The sequence below is a fragment of the Rhipicephalus sanguineus genome, chromosome 3, assembly GCF_013339695.2.
Source record: "Rhipicephalus sanguineus isolate Rsan-2018 chromosome 3, BIME_Rsan_1.4, whole genome shotgun sequence".
Taxonomy (NCBI): Eukaryota; Metazoa; Arthropoda; class Arachnida; order Ixodida; family Ixodidae; genus Rhipicephalus; species Rhipicephalus sanguineus.
The window spans coordinates 146,294,447-146,312,819 of NC_051178.1; the positions used below are offsets into that span (position 1 = coordinate 146,294,447).

At 49.6% G+C, this 18,373-nt stretch overlaps 1 protein-coding gene across 1 annotated transcript in view; it reads left to right on the plus strand.

Annotated features, from left to right (window-relative positions):
- The window catches only part of LOC119387400 (insulin gene enhancer protein ISL-1), a 141,602-nt gene extending 130,856 nt beyond the window's left edge, over positions 1-10,746 (plus strand). The window contains exon 6 of the mRNA XM_037654789.2: positions 8,229-10,746. Within this exon, the coding sequence (XP_037510717.1) occupies positions 8,229-8,405 (177 nt within the window). The 3' untranslated portion in view covers positions 8,406-10,746. The remainder of the gene's footprint in view (positions 1-8,228) is intronic.
- Positions 10,747-18,373: the final 7,627 nt, after the last annotated feature.

Below are 18,373 nucleotides of genomic sequence, written 5' to 3' on the forward strand. Positions count from 1 at the left end.
TTGTACGTCTCGCATGAGTTTCGGAGGGTGCAAGAAAAGGCAGGCGCTAGCCCGCGTAAAGGTTGAGGATGCAACGCGTACTTTCGGTGATGTTGGAAATATTGATTTAATGGAGCAGCACGTCCATCAGTCATTGCCAACGCACAGTGCGGGCACCGTTGGAAACGGTATATGCTTTATGTGCAAACATCATGACTATTCTACTATAGGCACTGAGGGCACTGAGAACCGCTCGCCAGCCGTCCCTTCTCGCCGGCAATGGACTGCTTAAAAGACCATGCCGTTGGCTGGATTCTTTAATTCACGAATATGCATATGGTGTGAGATTTCGTGTCGGGTGAAAAACAGGCGCGCTGAAGGTAAAACAATTTCATCGAGAGAAATCGACGACACTTTATCCAGGGGCGATGTTGCTTATCCTAGCATCTCTAGACATTTACAGCATTCACATAGTAAGCAGAGGATCATGCATGTCGACCTGTGTTCTTAAAGCTCTAGAGCAGTGGACAAGTAGATAAGCATGATCAGGTGGAAGCAATGTTAACTAAGCTCTAGTGCCGTTCAGTTTAATCTACTATTTCTTTGTCTTTGTGGGTGTGGCTAATAGCTAGGAAATTTTGTCCGCATGTATTTAAGCATAGCACAGGTTCGTCATTTTGAAACCGATTAGCGAAGCATAACTAGCCGAAGCTATAATAAAGAAATATCAGCAAGCGAGTGTTTCTAGCATCTCCTCCTGATCTCCCATTAAACTACTGCCCTCTTCTCTCTCTTTCTTTCTGACTTTCTTTTCTATGTTGGAATTTCTACGCAAGTTAGTGAAGCGCGATGACATTTTCCGTGTGCGCGGCATAGCGTCCGAACGCGTGGGCACCGGTGCCTAAGTGGGAAGGTAGGCAAAGATATTTATTTCTCCCTTTCGACTGTATGGCCGTCAGAAGCAACGGCAGAATTATAAAGGAGTAAACAGTGGCACTTCTGTTGTATGTACGCTATACGGACGATTGAGTCGTGTAAAAACACGAGAGAGAAAGATATATGCCTTTGCTATGAAACAATGCACCGGCTTTCTTTATTTATCTCTCCCTCTCTCTCAATTTCTTCCTCTCCCTTTTTGTGGTCTCTAACGCAAACACAGCCACAGCTTATGTTTCTGGCCCGGACGGCTGTGGCTCGTCAAGTCGAAGCGACTCGCAATGGGACAAGCAGAGGCTCGTCTGATAAAACGACAGCTAATGTGTGTGGTCCTCTTCCAGTGAGTGCGTAGGAAGTTGCAGGAACGACAAGTCTGTTCGCGTATAAACACGCGAATTGTTAGAAGAGCCGCGATGGCGGAAGCATGAATCTACATCAAGAAGTCATACGGATGGGCATTCGTCAGTGGTGCGTACGTGCAGTCTTGAATGCGTAAACGCTAGACAAACGTCGAATTGATGGCGTGTCTTGATCGGGTTTGTCCTTGTCAGACCGAAAGTAACGTGTGTGTACATGTGTGGCAAGGGGGGACGAGGGTGCTTCGCTATGTTGTCTACGTTTATGTCGCCAGCCACTGCCCCGAACTGTCTTTCAGGCTAGGAGGTTCAGTACAAAGCAGTCGTAGACGCCATAACGTAGATGTCTACAATGCGCGAAAAATTTTTACTTTAAGCGAAGTGAGCTCGAGATCAGTTAGGGTGGCATGCGCAGCTGCGCTATACGTATACGCGAGCGTTAAGGGAATTGAAGAAAGGTGTTTACTCAACAGTACTAGTACCAGGCACGTAGGCAAGGGGGGGGGGGGGGCGCCCCCCCCCCCGAAATTCGTCCGGCCTTCTATATTCCCGGGCAACGTTTGTTTTATTTTTGCAATTGACTTTTTTCGAACAATTAGGCCTTGGGCCCCCCCCCCCGAAAAAAAATCCTGGCTACGTGCCTGACTAGTACGCTCACTCCTTAAGCTATAACGTAACACTAGAGTTAATATCCTGCAATTGTTACAGATAAAATTCGTAGTTTTTGTCTTTGATTGTGTGAACATTCAACGAAACCGTTTATCTTCATGACACAGCGCTGCGGTTTACATTAAGGAGGAATTCCCAGCGCAAAGGGCTTTGATTGCTCGTCCTTAAAAGTTGGCTGAGGTCCCATAGAGTGCAGGATGGACAGTCCCTTGCGTGGGACTCGATGGGAAAAAAAAAATGACGCCGTATCGTTAGACAAGGAAAACGATCAATGCGCATCACAAGATACAAAACAGAGAAAGGTACTGAGAGAGCGGACGGAACAATGCTAAACGAAATGCGTTTCTGAGTTCGGTGAGATGCGAAAGCAGTGGAGGCCAGTCACGAGAAACAAACGAACAAAAAAGGCGGGAAAAAATATGGCGGCGGGCTGGCGCTCACGCCATTGCCTCGTTGGCGGCACGGCGCGCTGCCACGTGGATCGATGGTGTGTGGCGGTGCTGTTTGCCCTCCGCGGCAGGCAGCCTTCGTGCGAGCGAGCGATGGTAGCGCGGCACGCCGGTCGCCTCTTTCGGCGATGTTTGCCAAACCACCGCCGCGGCCAGGCCGTCGGAAGGAAGCGGCCAGAGAACTAAGCACAACAAAACTGAGAACAACAGCGGCACATAATGAAAGAGGCAAGCAAAGGAAAGATAGAAGCTACAGAAGGAGCCTGGGAAAAGAGGGGAAACCATGTAGAACCGGAAGAAAACAGTAAGAAAAGAAACAAAAAAACTGTACATTGACGACCCTTCAGCTCGCTAGCGCAAGAGTCCCTCCTCTCACGCCCCAAACACGCTTTTCCCCCGGGATACCTCGGAAGAGCTGTCCACGCACGAGCGCAAACAACTCGGGACGAGATGTGCGCGATGTCAGCGACAGGAGGTGACCGAGCCAGCGCTGATGGACTTCGAAAAACAAAGCGGCCGGCCGGCCGGCGAATGTACAGCGGAGGAAGCGAAATTGATGAAGGAAAAGAAGAAATGACGAAAAAAATGCACGGTGGTGGACGGTTTCGAGCAAAAAGGTGCCGAATAGAGTGGCGATTTCTGTATAAGGGCCCCTTCCGGTCGCCGACTCGCACGCAGTTGCACGCATCGAGGGTGCCCTATTGAGGACAGCGTGTCCCGATCACGACACGTGACTGTGTTTGCAGTTGGTACGCGTCGCTCTGTGGAGCCATGGATTGCTTCTTTTTTTATTCGGTAAACGGCTGGTTCAGTATGAGTGGACGGTAACGTCCAGTAGATCATAGAAGTGTTACTACGTCGGCTGCAACAACAGTGACCTTTCTCTTCTCTTGTTAAACTTTTCTTCCCCCTTCCCCAGTGTAGGGTAGCCAAGTGGGAGCAGGTCTGGCTAACCTTCTTTCTTTCTCTCTTTAATTTGGACGCTGATGCCTCCTCATTATGGCACGAACCCACGAATAACATCGATCTGTATTCCGTCTCATGACCCACTTATGTGCTTATTTTTAGTATTTCCGTTAATGCGCCCACAACCTGTACGAAAAGCAAAATAAAACAGGACGAAATATGTTATTGTACTAAGAAGTGCACGATTGACTTGGCTTCAGAGAAACGAAGCATACGAATTCCGGCATACGATAACGTTTTTTTTTTTTTGTATGGCGGAACAAAAATAAAGGTAGGGAGGGTATACCGAGAGAGAGAGAGAGAGCAACTTTATTGAAAATGCTTGCAGAATCGATTAGGCTCCCTCCACGCAGGGAGGACGAGTTTTCATCGCGACGCGTCGGAGGGAGCAAGACCTCGAGGAGCACAACGCACGAGGGTATACCGAGAAACAATTCTCGTTCAGTCTATGCTCATACGCTTGAAAAGGCGTCGTTTTCTCACGCTCAATTGCCCTGGGCTCTCCCTATCGTTAAGGGAACGCCGCGACGAGCGCTAAATAAAAGAAGCAACAAGAAGCGCGATAGAAAAAAAAAAAAGAAAAATGCCGGGAAAGAGAAAATAACGCAGGAGAAACCGTACGGCGAGGAGGGAGAGCGCACAACGAAGGCGACCGACCACGAAGAGAGAGTATGGCTTCTTTGGACGGTGGGCGCCTGGGACGTCCGCTGCGCGCATCCACGCTTGTACGTCCCTCCTCCGTAAATGAGACACAGTGCTAGGTAGGAGAGACAGAGAGGAATGGGGGGGGGGGGGTGTTGGTCGAGCCAGAATGGGACGCGAGGAAGTTCCAAAGACGAGAGAAAGATACGGCGCTCCGTCCGTCCGCGTTGCTTCTCCTATCTCTACTGCGAGGACGAGAAGTAAAAACTGCGGGGAGGGAGCATTGCCGGGCCGGTTGCGGTGGGAGAAAAGATGGCATCCTGCGACCACGACGACGACAACGAGGACCGTCGCCTCGTCGTCGCGACGTCTGCAGCGTCCATCGGCGCCTGGCCGGCGAGGACACCGCGCGACAGGGAGAGAGTGAGGTGTGACGAGAAGGACCGTACAGGAAAATTGGTTCTTCCGAGGCAGCGTGCTTGCCTTCTTCCCCTGGCGGCGCGGTGCCCTACGTGTAAAAGCGAGCGGTGTGCTCAGCCGACTCGGCCGACCGGTGTCTGTGTCGCCGCTGATGCTGTCGCGCCCCGACGCCTGCCTGCGCGCGCAGACCTGGGACCGGTCGCCCCCCGCACACCCCCCCCCTCTAGACCCCCTCTAGCCGTCTCTTCTGACATGCGTGTAGTAGGCGGGAGCATCAATTGCCACTGGCTGCAGCAACACCGCATTGTTCTCGCGGTTTCTGCAGTTGGATTGCTGGGATATCTGGAGTACTTAATGGGCTTAAGCTTCTCTCGCGAGTCTTTTTTATGGTGTTGGAAAGCTTGAAATGCATTTTGAGGGTCGAACTTTACAGTATGTTGATTTAGAACCTGGAGAAAAAGTAATGTGAAGCTCTGCGCTTTCAATAAAGCGCTTATGTGTACGACGTTACGCCACAAGCGTTCACACGCGATCGCACAGTAATTAACGTCGATCTAACGGACGTTATGCCAGCGGTTATTCTAAAGAAATTCTTGGAGGCCGTACGTCAGGCAAGAGTGCGTCACGCTAAGTATAATATTTTTGCAAAGTGGCGCCTCATGTTAAGGTCGCGACGCTTTTGACCTTGGAATGATCAAGTTCGTGTCGAACTTCGATATCAGTAAAGCACTGTTATTGCTCAAAGAAGCAAAAAAAAAAAAAAAGGAAAGGACACTAAACGAATAAACTTGCAGATGGCTTATTTTTAAGGTGTTACGAGAACGGATACGTGCAGTGTTTTCGAGACTGAGCGCTGCAATAACAAGCGATCACGTCGTGTAGTGCCGAAGCAAGCGCACTGACAACTTCCGCCCGAATGAAGCATACCGCGACCAGCATTCTATTTTAGTCACTAGAGCTTCCTAATTAAGCGCTACTCTCTGAACAGAGAGCCTTGTTAGCAGGATTGGTTGCCTATACGAGATTCAGTTTCTCATGCGCTCTTATCACGGCTTCATGGTAAGAGCACAACACTGACAACTTCGGGTCGGCAGTGTTTCTTAGGTATAAAAAACACCGCGTATTTCAAACTCCGAAGTCAACTCGTGGGATGTCGTCTATGTGACTCCTTTTCTTTTTTCACTTCTGAGCTCATCTTTAAGATGCGTAGAAGTATCAAGGAAACAGAAAACTAAGGCACAGTCGAACCCGCACGGTTTCAGCGAGCAGTGAGTGCTGTGCGAGGAAGCCCACGAAACGAGGGATATACGCAAGGAGGAGAATCCGTCCGGGGTCTCCTCGCTTCTTCTTTTTTTTTTTTTCACCGTTCTTTCTAGCCCTCCCGCCCATCAGCGGTGGCGGCCTCCATTAATTATTCAACCGTAGGCCCGACAGCGCACGCGGCTGTTTGCGCTACCAGCCCTCCGAGTGCGCGCTCCGCCACCGCAGGGGAAGGGGATTGCAAAGCCCCGTTGCTGTAGGTCGTCTTCTCCCCAGAACGCGATCGCGTATGCTTGCAGAGCGCCTCGTCCGGTAATTACATTGACATAGCGGCGGCCGTCACTGGCTCTTCTCCCCTGGCTCACTCGCTGGCTTTCTGAACCGAAAAGCTTCCCACGACCGCCGTCTCAACCGCAGCGCGCGTTTCCTCGCCTAAACTATAGTTCTGTGTTCCGTCACCGGTACTCTTCTTGCTCTAGGCGCTGGCGTAGTTAGTAGGCTTGCTTACTCAGCCCGTCCTATCCTTCTTTACATTCTTTTTTTCTTCAGCGTTCCATTGACGACGAGGTTTTTTTGCGTCGTGGATCGCGGGGCAAACACGAGTCTCCCCGGATGGGATTTGGCGGTATAACGGCCGCACCGCCTCCCGCGCCGTTTGTTTGCACCAGGCACACACACTTGGTGGAGCACTCGCGAGATCGCGGCCCGTTAAGTACGGGACGTCCATCCGCGCGGCGCTTGCGCACTTGATACGCGCGCCAGTGGAGTTGGCGACGAGTGTGCGCGGCGTCGGGCTAATTCGTTTCGCAATTCTCTGGGACTTCGCTGTTGGCCGCAACACGCTCGGGTAAATCGAAGCAGCGAGCGAACACTCTTCATTTCGTCTTCTCGTGCGTATGTCAGATCCTTTCACCGCCTTTGAATAGGAGGGAAAAATAATCGTTAGGATTATACGCCGTAGTGGAGGGCTCCGGAAATTTCGACCACCTGGGCTGACCTGGGCGGTCTCCTCAAAGTTTTCTCCACACTAAGCGCTGCTAGAACAGTTTATAAGCATACGGCAGTCACGCGAATGGAACGTCGAACGAACGACGCAATTATGCGCTGCGCTTGTACTGAACTTGTGTGCATAACGGGAGTGTAATGAAAGTAAGCCTCCTGGGCGCTCGTTTCTAGAACTCCTCTCTGTTCTATTCATTCATCCCTCGACTCCCTTCCTTATCTGTGGCGCTGAGCCATGCCGCAGAAAATATATCACCACCTTTTATTTCCTAAAAGTAACAACTACTATTCCTACGCCTCCTCCGAAACGGCAAGAGAGGTGAACATAGCCAGTAACAACGAAACCGAAACCTTAATTGGCATGGAGAAACAGCGAGGTCAAAGTGCTGTTCATACCTGTATTAAAAATAAATAAAGATGCCGTGTGGCATCCGTAATCATATACAGGAAAAAGGATGCAAATATTTTGACAATTACTTAATTGTGTCTGCTGGGCACTGAGCATTACCTTTCAAAAGGTTTTACAAGGTTGGTTGTAAGCAGCCAGATCTTTTTTCTTCTTTAACGTTTTGAAAGGGTGTTGAAATAACATGAAGTTTCGCGTGACAGAGCTTTGTATATATATATATATATATATATATATATATATATATATATATATATATATATATATATATGTGTGTGTGTGTGTGTGTGTGTGTGTGTGTGTGTGTGTGTGTGTGTGTGTGTGTGTGTGTGTGTGTGTTCGTGTGTATGTTCAAACTGTTGTCGCGTCATCAATTTCGCTCTGCTAGCTTTATTGCGTAGTGGAGGCGATGGCTGGGAACATGCGTACCAATTTTTGGTCTTTGGTTACCGATATCTGTCGTCGATCAGGCTGTGCGCGCCAGTGCAAGTATATGTGTAGTTGCAACAAATAAATCATTAAATTCGAATGCTTGACTTCCGTGTACGAACATTGGCACCGCGAGGGGCAGTGAAGCACATATTCTTCTGGAGGCAACAGAAAAAGTAATCTGAATCACAAATTCTCAGTCACTCGATCCTTAAGCGTTAATGTTGACGAAAGTGACGTTTTTACGCTGCTATAGATATGACTGGATAGATAATATATACATTGAAATTATCTCAAACTAAGATATCCAAGAAACATTGCTCAGACAAATATTTTTTACTTCGTAGGCGCTGACGCTTCTTGTAACTGACGCCTCGGAATCTCTTGTTTTGATGACAGTCAATAATAGTGCTGTTCTGTGAAAATCAATGTCTCGCCTTAATACAACTAATTTTGCGTCAAAAACGAACCTCACAACATGTGCGTGTTTTTTCCTTGTACGAATACAGTTCGCGCTCGGTGCATGTCCATGCACTCGCACCCTTGGTCTTTCTTCATTCACCTTTTTATTATCCAACATTTTCTTAACACTTAGAATGGGTAATTCATGACATACTGTTTGTGTTTCTTGTACCGAGCCTTAAAGCAGTTACGCTCGATCCGCACTCGTATTTTAGGTGTGTGACCTGTTCTGGCTGTCTCTCTCGTTCACAGATGCACGGTTACGACACGGGTGACCCCGGCTGCATGGGCGTGCTACCGCTGGGCGTCGGTGGCCACTACCTGTGCCCGGACGACGGTCTAGGCGCGCCGCCCAGCAACCTGTCGTCGCACCACTCCAGCCACTTACCCGGCACGCCCTCCGAACTGTCCAGCCCCACGAGCGAATGACCTCCGGGGCCCTCCCCGAGGGGTCGTCCAAGGACGCGAAAGCACGACCGCGCGCCGCGGCCTTAAAAGACGTGCACCGCTACAGAGACGTCCGCCACACCGGTGCCCTGTACATATATGCTTGCGGCGAAGCCGTGAAGAAGGTGGTGGACCTGCGCGTGGAAGCACCACCTCGACAACAAGCGGACGGCTTGGCGTTCCAACTGGCGTTATGGCGAGGCTCCTGACGCGGAGACGGTTAAGTGAATAAGGAATGCTCGCCGTTCTCAGAGAAAACGAGAAGCCAGTTAAACGAAGGAGCCAATCAAGGCTACTCGCCTTTCCTAGGGGAGGGCTTCGCTGGTCGTTTTATAACGTGGAGGCCGCACGTGGGGACGAGGCAGAAGGCACCTGGCAAGCCGGGATTACGTGCGCGTCGGCTAGGAGACACGCAAGGGACTCGAGATCTTGTTTTTTATTTTTTTTTCTGCCACACCGTTTCTCACTGGGCTAACTATCAACTAGTGTAGGTAATTCCAGGCCATAAATAAGACCCGTCAAATGAACAACAAACGGAAAGAAGCTCAATTCGCATGCTATTAAAGCTGCATTCTTAGATCACGCATGGAGTTTTTGCATGACGACGGAGTATTAACGAACAGCGTTCAGTTACATCGCCAAAGCAAAGCAGGAAGCGGAACTTTTGGAAACGTACCGACGCCGCATAGTCGTACTTGACAGGATAGATAGAGAAAAGAAAGAAAAATCACACACAAAAACACGCCAGAATTCGTGAATATATGCATCATCCTCAATACACGGAGGACGTCAGAGTATTCCACCGTGTTCATCGCTGTGAGGAATTGCAAAATCAGTACCGAGTGTCCCAGTCAACCTACTTGTATACCTACGGCTGCATTCTTTTGTTTCTGAAATCGACGTTCCATCAAGTACCACTGTGTAGCCTCCACTCAACACTTCTACATTACCTCGGCACGGGTCAAGTGAAGACCAGCGATGACAAGCAAAGCGCGTGCAAGAAAATAGCGCTCCCGATTCCGGATACATGAGACTGTGTGCGTCTTAGCACCGCGATCGCGAGCGGTCAGCGATATCGACGTGTTCCGAGAGCGATCGACCGCCTCCGTTCATCGCGACGTGACTCCCTTTAAACACCCTACGCTGCCCCCCCCTACCCCCCCCCCCCCCCCCGTTCGTCGTGTGGCTGCGGATCACTATTTATTCTTCAGCAGTGACGATACTTCCTAATGCGGCCATTAAGTGGGCCACCGGGACTCACCGATCGGAACGTGTCACGAAGCATTTACACCGGACTGTGACCATGCAAAACTTGAAAAGAAAAAAAAAGTTTGTTTAAGCGCTTTTGGTCCCCCCGTCACCTTTAAGGATGAGGGGGGAGTCCCGATTTTACGAACTTCGTTGAAGAAGTGAAAAAAAAAATAGCAAGGACTATAGCAAGCTTATAGCTCATCTCAATTGTGTTCAGCGCCTTATCTGTGTGCTTTTCATCGCACTTTCATTCTAATGTCATTGTTTCGCCTGCCTTCATTGCAAGGTCGGGATTTGTGAGAGCTTGAGTCTGGTTTATTTTTGACGTGACTCTGTTGTATAACATTTTTTTTACCACTCCTGGCAAAAACATTTATGTCGTTTCGCTCGTTTTTTACGAGATGTGCGCGCATGTGCGCCCGGGGCTACAATATATGCGTTTATAAAGTTCAAATTAGATGTATATACTGTTCCGACAAGTGTTTTCTTGTGCCGAAAAAAAAAATCTGTGTGTGTGTATACTTCGTAAGGACAAGGAACTCTAGCGCACTGGGGACGACTCTCGCGCCGTGCTGCAATGTTTCATGTTCGAATGAGACGCGAGCTGTGTCTGGTAAATTGTGTTTTCGCGCCTTCTAACTCGAATTTTTTTTTCACGCCATTTTATTTAGAACGAGGCACAAAAATCTAGTCCTGCATACGAAGGGTTGAGCTGTGTGCTAAACACTTAGCGCGTGGTCGTCGACTCGCAGTATACCAACGCATTGCAATGGTGACAATAGCAAAAAAAAGAAAAGATATTCAGTTTGTGAAATAGTTTCTTTTTTGGTACGAGCTTGTGTAAGTAATAGTTATAACTTTGGCGGCGTTTGTGATTGAAGATTTTATGTGACCTTTACGCTGCAAAAATAGCATGCGTTTCTTCCGTTACCTTGCGTCTTGTGTGGGGTGTGTTGACGGCACGTGAATTGTTTTGTTTTGTGCCGCGTTGCTTCAAGTTCTGTAAATAGTGATGCATCGAGACACGAGGTGTCCCAAAATGGTACGTGAAGAATAAAATACACATGCTCTGGCCATGAATCTTCTTTTGTCAGAAAAAGAAGTCTATGACTCAATCTTATCGGTTGCTTCTATACAAGCAATCATCCCTGCATGTTCTTTTTCTTTTATTGTTGCACATTTGTCTTATTGCACAGTACAGTTTAAAGTTGAGTTTAGGAGCAGCGCACATCTGCGAAGTGAAGAACGCCTGCAAGAGAACGACAACAGGCCTATGATACGGTAAGTATGCCACGAAAACAGTTTAGTCGACAAACTTCTTTGGATATGCTCAAGTTATCGCGATTATTGAATACTATCCACTTTGACTGCTAACAGGACAGAATAGTGGAGCGCACTTTACGTCTCTAGGACTTGATGCCAAATAGACCTGACAAGAAAAGGCTGAAGAAAAAAAGAGGCGCGTAATACTGCATTTTCACTCGCCAAGCACTGCATTACCTAGAACATATTTGCAACGTTTAGGGGCGAAGCTCCTTATAGCGAGACCTGGTCGGTTGTCGATCGTCGATCCATCCGGCGTACCCCGTAGTGTTCCCTTATCGTACAATAGAGGGCGCTGTCCCATAGAAATGCATGCAAACTGGAGTTGGGTGACAATATACTAGATGGCGCTGTCCCATAGAGATGTGTGCAATATGGCGGTTGGGTGAATGCACGCTAGGTGGCGTTATAGGTGCCGCTGCTCTCAGATTGGCTGCTGCGCCCGTATTCTCTCATTCTCCTTGATCGTCGCCGTACGTGGAGGAGTGCGCTTGCCGGATCGTGCTGCTGGGCGGACCATGGACGACGAGGAGCGCCGGATGCGGAAGGCCGCTGCGTCTCGTGCTCGTCGGCCGGATCCCGAGGTGCGAGCTCGAGAGGATGCCGCCTGGCGCCGCGCGCGCTTGTCGGCGGCTTCGCGGGCGCGCACCGCCTCGAGATCCGCCTGGCGCCGCGCTCGCTTGGCGGCAGCCAGGCGGATCCCGGGACGGTGCGCGCCAAGGACGCCGCTGCGAAACGGGCTCAACGAGAAGCGGATCCCGAGACAATTTGATTGCTTCAGGAGCTTCGCCCAAGCTCTTCATCATTCACCCGTGGATATGCTGTATTTTTTTGTGTGTGCGAAGCTATGAAAAAAATTGGCCGCCTATCTGCGTGCTCCGCTGCAAATGCCGCGTAAAGACGATAGAGGAGGCGCTGCGTCTACGCTGCGTGAGATATGGACGCCATCTGGCAATACATCGGGAAACATGAGCTTGTGCAGAGGGTTTCCTTCCTCCGTGGCAGAGGGCGTTCGTCGGCGCGCATAGCATGGTATTTTCAGCGCAGCCACATTTTTAGCGCAGCCGCAGCTTAAGAAACTAGGGTCTTTAGAATTATGTATCTATGTATTTTCTATTAAAGGAACACACCGCCTAATACTTACCTAGCGATGTTGCGCCTCAGATATGCGTAATATTTACTTTTTGATCGACAACGTTCACAAGTATGAATAGCCGTACCAGTTCAAGATGGGTGGGCAGTAAGCAAGTGGTTCAACGTTGGCCGGGTAGCTGAATCGGGTGACAGACAGACAAACAGAAAAACAGACAGGCAGACAGACCAAAATTTCTGCGTTTAAGTTCCCTAAGAAAGACTATCGTCTTTGAAATTACGCCATCTCCCGCTAAAGGGGACCATGAGGCAATGCGAAGCCGGAGCACTTGCACGATCGCGTTTCGTTGGCGTTCGTTGGGCACGCTACCGACCTCGGGCATGGTATAGGGAACCCAAGCTCAAGTTTGTGGCGCGACGACAGCGCCGCGCTGCGGCTCTGTCGGAAAGCTCTGGAGTGCATGCGCGGCCGACTCAGCAACTTTCACGGTAGCGCCAGCGCACGTGCGCACGCGTTCTTCCGTCGGTGCGGGTAACTGGGGGGCCGTCAGCTCGGCACGTTGAACCGAGAGGCCTGTTATGCGAGGCTGCGCATTTCCGCGATGGCAGAAGCGACCCCACGGAAGTGGACGCGAGGTCGGAAGTATTGCTGTGTCGTGGGCTGCCACAATAGTACATACAACACCAAGGCACGCGATCCTGTAAAACTATATCGGTTCCCGGACGTGTCGCACGAGAAATAAAGGCGGCAAGCGTGGATAGCTGACAGCGCTGTCTCGCCTTCTATTTTGGCTGCCTGAGTTCATCTCTTTCGTTCGTTTTGACTACCTCAATCGGTACGTAACGCGGCGCATGCACGCAGCGACTACAGTAATGATTACTCGCTGTCTTCTCGCATTGTGAATGTCCTGTTACGGTTGTAGGTGAAGCAACTTTGTGTTTTGATTCCCCGTGTTCGTGAGACCTACCCGTCGTTGTTGAACGTTCACACTCGCGTTGTACCGTTAGCGTTGCGCGGTTGGTTGAATTCAACTGAACTCTGCACATTGTCAGAAGTTCGGCGCCTGCATTTCACGCGTCGGGAAGGCTGCTTTATCACGCCGGAACGGACGTCTGTGCATTTTCAGCAAGGTTTGACATCGTTCTGCAGGTTTGCTTTGTTTTGGTCACTTTATTAGGGTAATATATATTTAAGCCGCTAAATATAACTCGCACTTAATACATTCTTTGCAATTGCAACCTTGAAGTAACCACCTTCTGACTTTGTGCGATTTTCTAGCCGCGTTCGCGCAGCAGGTCTTATACGCTTGTCAAGTCGATATCATAAAAAAATGCCCCCACCTCCCCGAAGGGAATCGTGAGGAAATGCATTTCTTGCGCCGAGAGTACACGGCGTAGTAATTTTAATGGCGTAAAGCTGGACACATCGACGCGCTCAAGTGTCTCCCTTTTGGGCGCCTCTTTCAACGAACGTTTCCTACGTGCGTTCGTAATCACCTCAGGGATGTTGCCACCGCCTTCAATGCAGCATAAACGCGTTTAGAACGCGCTGTTTTCAGGTTGTGCCAAGGCAGCACAAACGCGTTTCAAACGCACTGCATTGAGGCGGTGGCGCAGGGAGGACAGAGAGCGAACGGCGAGAGAAGGAGCAGCGAAGCACTGCACCTACCCTCTCCTACACTCTCTCCACACACGCGGGAGCTCCGCCGAGCTCCCGCGATGCGAGCGCCTTCACACGCCAGAGCGCGCTCCTCCTCTCCACTCAATCTCCGCTACTCCGCCCGCACCACCTGCTCCGGTTGCTAGAGGCGCGGATAAGCGCGCGCGCCCGCAGCTGTTGCTATGGGAGAGGGAGTGAGAGCGGAGAGGCGTGCGGACACCGACGCCTGACATAGCCCGACTAAGAAATGCATTCGCATTTAAAAGAGACTGGAAGCATGACGCGAGAGCCGAGAAAACGAGGCGAACAGTTCATCTTGCTTCACAGTGGTTAAAGCTCAGCTCGCTGCCTCGCGTCTTAATCGGCGGGTGATTCTCCAGCGGCACGGAGGACTTGACTCTAACCTTCTCAGGAAACAGTGCCATGGCCGTATAATTTTTTTTTTCGCACGCCGCAAACGTTTGTTCATGAAAGTACACGGCTGCTACTGTAAGCATGCCATATCAAAACAACAATCATATGATTTGTAGTCCACACCGCAGAACATCGATAGCGTGTACGGCTTCATTTCGGAGTGTATGTGGACCATTATTCATCTTTAACATGACAGAATGAGATTTACCTCGAGGTATACGTCCTACACGGTGTAATCGCGACTTGGGAAACGCATTTCGCTTTGAGTCGGGCGTCGTTGTCGTCGATCGTCTGCTCTTCACCGTTAACGTGATTGACGAGGCTTTCTCATTTTATCAAGTTCGCTTTTCGGAAGTGCCAGTCAAGGTTGAAGATCCTTTTGAAGCCGCACTGCAAGCGATACATTGTGAGGCGCCGCAAGTGCACTGCGAGAGCTCTGCACGTGCACAGAAGCGAGCGGCAACGCGGTGGAGAGAAGGCAAAACGCACTGCTTACACCCCAGTTTCTATTTTTCTGCCAGAGATGGCGCTGCCTGTCAAGAGCAGCAGCGCCGTTAAGCGTTGCTTGGGAAGCCTATACCGACCTCGCGTCGTGGAACGCGAAGAGGAACACTGCGCGTCGTGTCTTCCCTCTAGCCTAGCCGTTAATTTTCACAGGGCGAGCGGGGAACGCGGTCGACAGGCGCGCGAGAGGGGGCAGCGTAGGAGAGGAGAGATAGGGGGAGGGGACGCGCATGCGCTGGCGCTAATCGCGGCGCTGCGCAGGAGAGAATTTCGGCATGTCGAGCCCGCATTTCAGAGGAGTCAACCGAAGCAAGCGCTGGACTGAACGCGCGCAGCGCTCTACCACTTGAAGGAGAGGAGAGTAGAGGACTAGAGTAGCGCATGCGCCGCGAGAGAAGAAGCGAGAACGCAGGAGAAGCGCAAGCAGGTGCTGGTAGAGAAGTGGAGAGAGTAGCGCGCAGCTGTTGGAGAGAGGGAAGGAGGAGAGTTGCGCATGCGTAGTGTGAGTGCGGACTACCAGGCCAACGCCGCGGGACATACCACCGAGCAAGAGATGCTTCACATCTAAAACACAAAGTAGTTTAATGCGCAGGGACGCATGAATAGATTTACTTGTGCGCAGGCGACCATACCGTCGAGTTTGCAAGCTTCCACTTTGCTGTATGGTGCAGGCAGAGCGACAGATACATAGAAAACTACGGTAGAGAACACACACAACTCATCAAATCATACAGTAAGCTGTGTGTTGTGTAATGTGCATAGGCGTGCGCAGGGGGGGGGGGTGCAGTGGAGCGGCCGCCCCCCTAGTCATCTAAGAGAAGGGGGGGGGCGCAAAGTGTGCCCCATACCTTCGCCCCCCCTCCCCCTTAAGGGAAACCCTGCGCACGCCTATGTTAATGTGCCTTACTGTTCAACCGTTATTCTGCGTGCGTTACGACAGAGAGTAATATGGAATAGCAACAAACCCGTGTAGCCCTCATAGAGTTTCAAGCATGGTTTCAAGGTATTCCGCTCAGCCGCCATCTTGTTTATACAGGATAATATGTAGCCTGCATTGTTTTTGACCCTGATGCTGTATTCGCGAAGCTTTCTTTTTTTTTTTTTTTGCCGGCTTAATAAAATTACAATAGAGACGAGGAGGAAGAGGAAGGAAATGAGACGAGACTTAATACTAACGCTGCCCGCTGAGCTCTCCATTCGGCCGTCTATTCGGCAAGTATTGGAGCACAACCTTTATTATTCCTGTAGACTACTACATCCTTCCACTCAGACATATGTAGTGGTTGCTACATGCATTTGACACAAAACTTCGACTAAAACAGCTTCAAAGAATATTAAAGATCAATGCAGACAATTTGAACTGGTTAGATAGGTACCACAAAACGTCATATTGTCATATTGCCGAGAAGACTATTATTGCTCAGAAAATAAAAGGCGAAAATCCTTTTTTGTCGTAATATCGTGTCTGGACCAGCGCCACAACGTCAATGTAACATCAAAACTGTCAAAGCACTTGCTTTTTGTGTGTTCGTGTACCACACAAACCACAAAAACGTTTTAGCGCTTACTAACGAGACCTCCAAGTCGTTTTGGAGTGCAATGGTTCTTATGAGGCAAACAATTAGGAACTGAGTTGACGCTGTCAACACCCGTGACATCCATGCAATATGATAAACAGGCTATTCAATGCAGAAATTTGTACACTCACAGAGGAAGAAACCCGTAGACAAGACGGGCGCTAGACATCAAGTTGTTTATTGACGAAAATAACGGCAATACTCAGACATGCGCGTAAACCTAAGGAAGGCGCAGACGGCGCACTTAACACAGAAGAGTACTTCAGAGCCGCTTGAGGCATGCTTTTTCCTTGGCAGGCAAGGCAAGTTTGAGGCACACGTCCAAGTCCGAACTGCTCAAGCTGCTCCGGTTAAGAATCATCGATACAATCAAAATTCACTGTACGATCCAGAGAGTGCTTGAAGGATTTGATAAAGTTATCCTCAATTATGCTGATCATGCGTCACAGGCACAATCGCTATAGCGCTGAGAAGAGGAAGAAGAAATAGTAGAGAAGCAAAGGCAGGGATGTTAGCCACTTCAGGGCAACCGGTTTGCTACCCTACACATGGGAACAGGATGGGGGAGATTGAAAGACTGAGAGGGAATAGAGAGAAAGAGCGCATAGCACAGCCCACACAGTCAGTCACAGTCCATCACGCTTGCGTGGTACGCGACATCACTGTCACAGCCGCTTGTCCAAGTCCGTTACTTTTAAAAATCTCAGTAGTGCATCTTACATCTTACATGTCGTCGACAGAAGACATCGCAGCTGAAGGCGACGATAGTGTTGAAAAAGTTGTCGGTGCTGCAAGGTAGCTTGTTTTCGATCCTCCGTCAACAAAACGTTGCATATCAAGTTTAAGAGACATCAAATGAGGGAGCACATTAGATGTGTGACCTAATAGCAAACATTTTCAAGTATATATATGTCCCTGCCAATTACAACAAGTACGACAAAGAAGTCTACCTAGATAGCATGTGCTTGCCAAAAGATACACGTTTTCAGCTCAAGGCTTCATGCTTCACCATGTCCGGCTTTTCAAAATTATTAGTGGAATCGATACTAAGACAAAGAGTGAGGAAGGTAAGGTAAGGAAATGATAGTAATCAAAGTTAATTAGACGCATGTGCTGCTTGCTACTCTGAGCAACGGAAGAAAGTAAGGAATGAGAAAGAGAGAGAGCAGTGAGGGCATCGGTGCTTTTATCCGCAGATGCACATGGAGACTGCAGTCTGTAACTAAGGGCTGTCCACTTCAAGAACTGCAGCAATGCATGTGTTGCTTTCTCAGTTTACCAACGCATGTGGTCAGGGCCTAAGGACTTTTGTCACCGAGAGTGCCACAGAGTACAAGTTACGCGACACGGTAGGAGATTAAGGCACAGGTCGTTGTAGTGCGGACAGGCGCAGAAGAGATGTTTGTAACATCTCTCTTCTATCACCTTTTACGCCCCTTAGCCTCTACTCCCAGCACAGGGTAGCCAGCCGGTCCAAGAACTGGCTAACCTCCCTGTCTTTCCGCTTGTTTCTTCCTTCCTTCCTTCTTCATATTTCTCAAACCACAACTGTCGCATAGCGTTTCAGAGATGTCATTGAAGAACACATGTACTTTGGTTAGCTACAACCTCAATTACTAACGACTAAGCAAAGTTTAACCTCAGGGAGAAAGGTAGCTGCAACTTCAATGCACAACTCATGATTCAAAGGCCGTACGCTTCGAGGGACAGGGGAACGTCCAGCGAAGCGTGGCGTTAAGGCACGAAGCCCAGCTGGGAGCTCATATTTAAATCATATTTGCTCTTCATACGCCTTGTGCCTATTACCCCCACCCCCACCCCCTTCCGCTTCAAATAATAATAAAAAAGAACTATGGATGCTGATAGGACTCTTCAAGCCTTTCCAATTGCCAAATGGCACGCGACATGGAACATCACGAGGGCCTTAAATTTATCAGGGACTTAAATTTGTCAATGATTAGTCACTGCATCGGTCAGGCGGATAAATTGGAGGAAGAACACACAAGGTCAGTGTTGTATATGTTTGTGCAACATCTTTCCCTCCATCAAGCACCCGTGTGCCGAAGTACGCAGCACAGACATTACTCTTCTGACTCACGGTCACTTGGCTGCCTTTTACGCAACTTGCG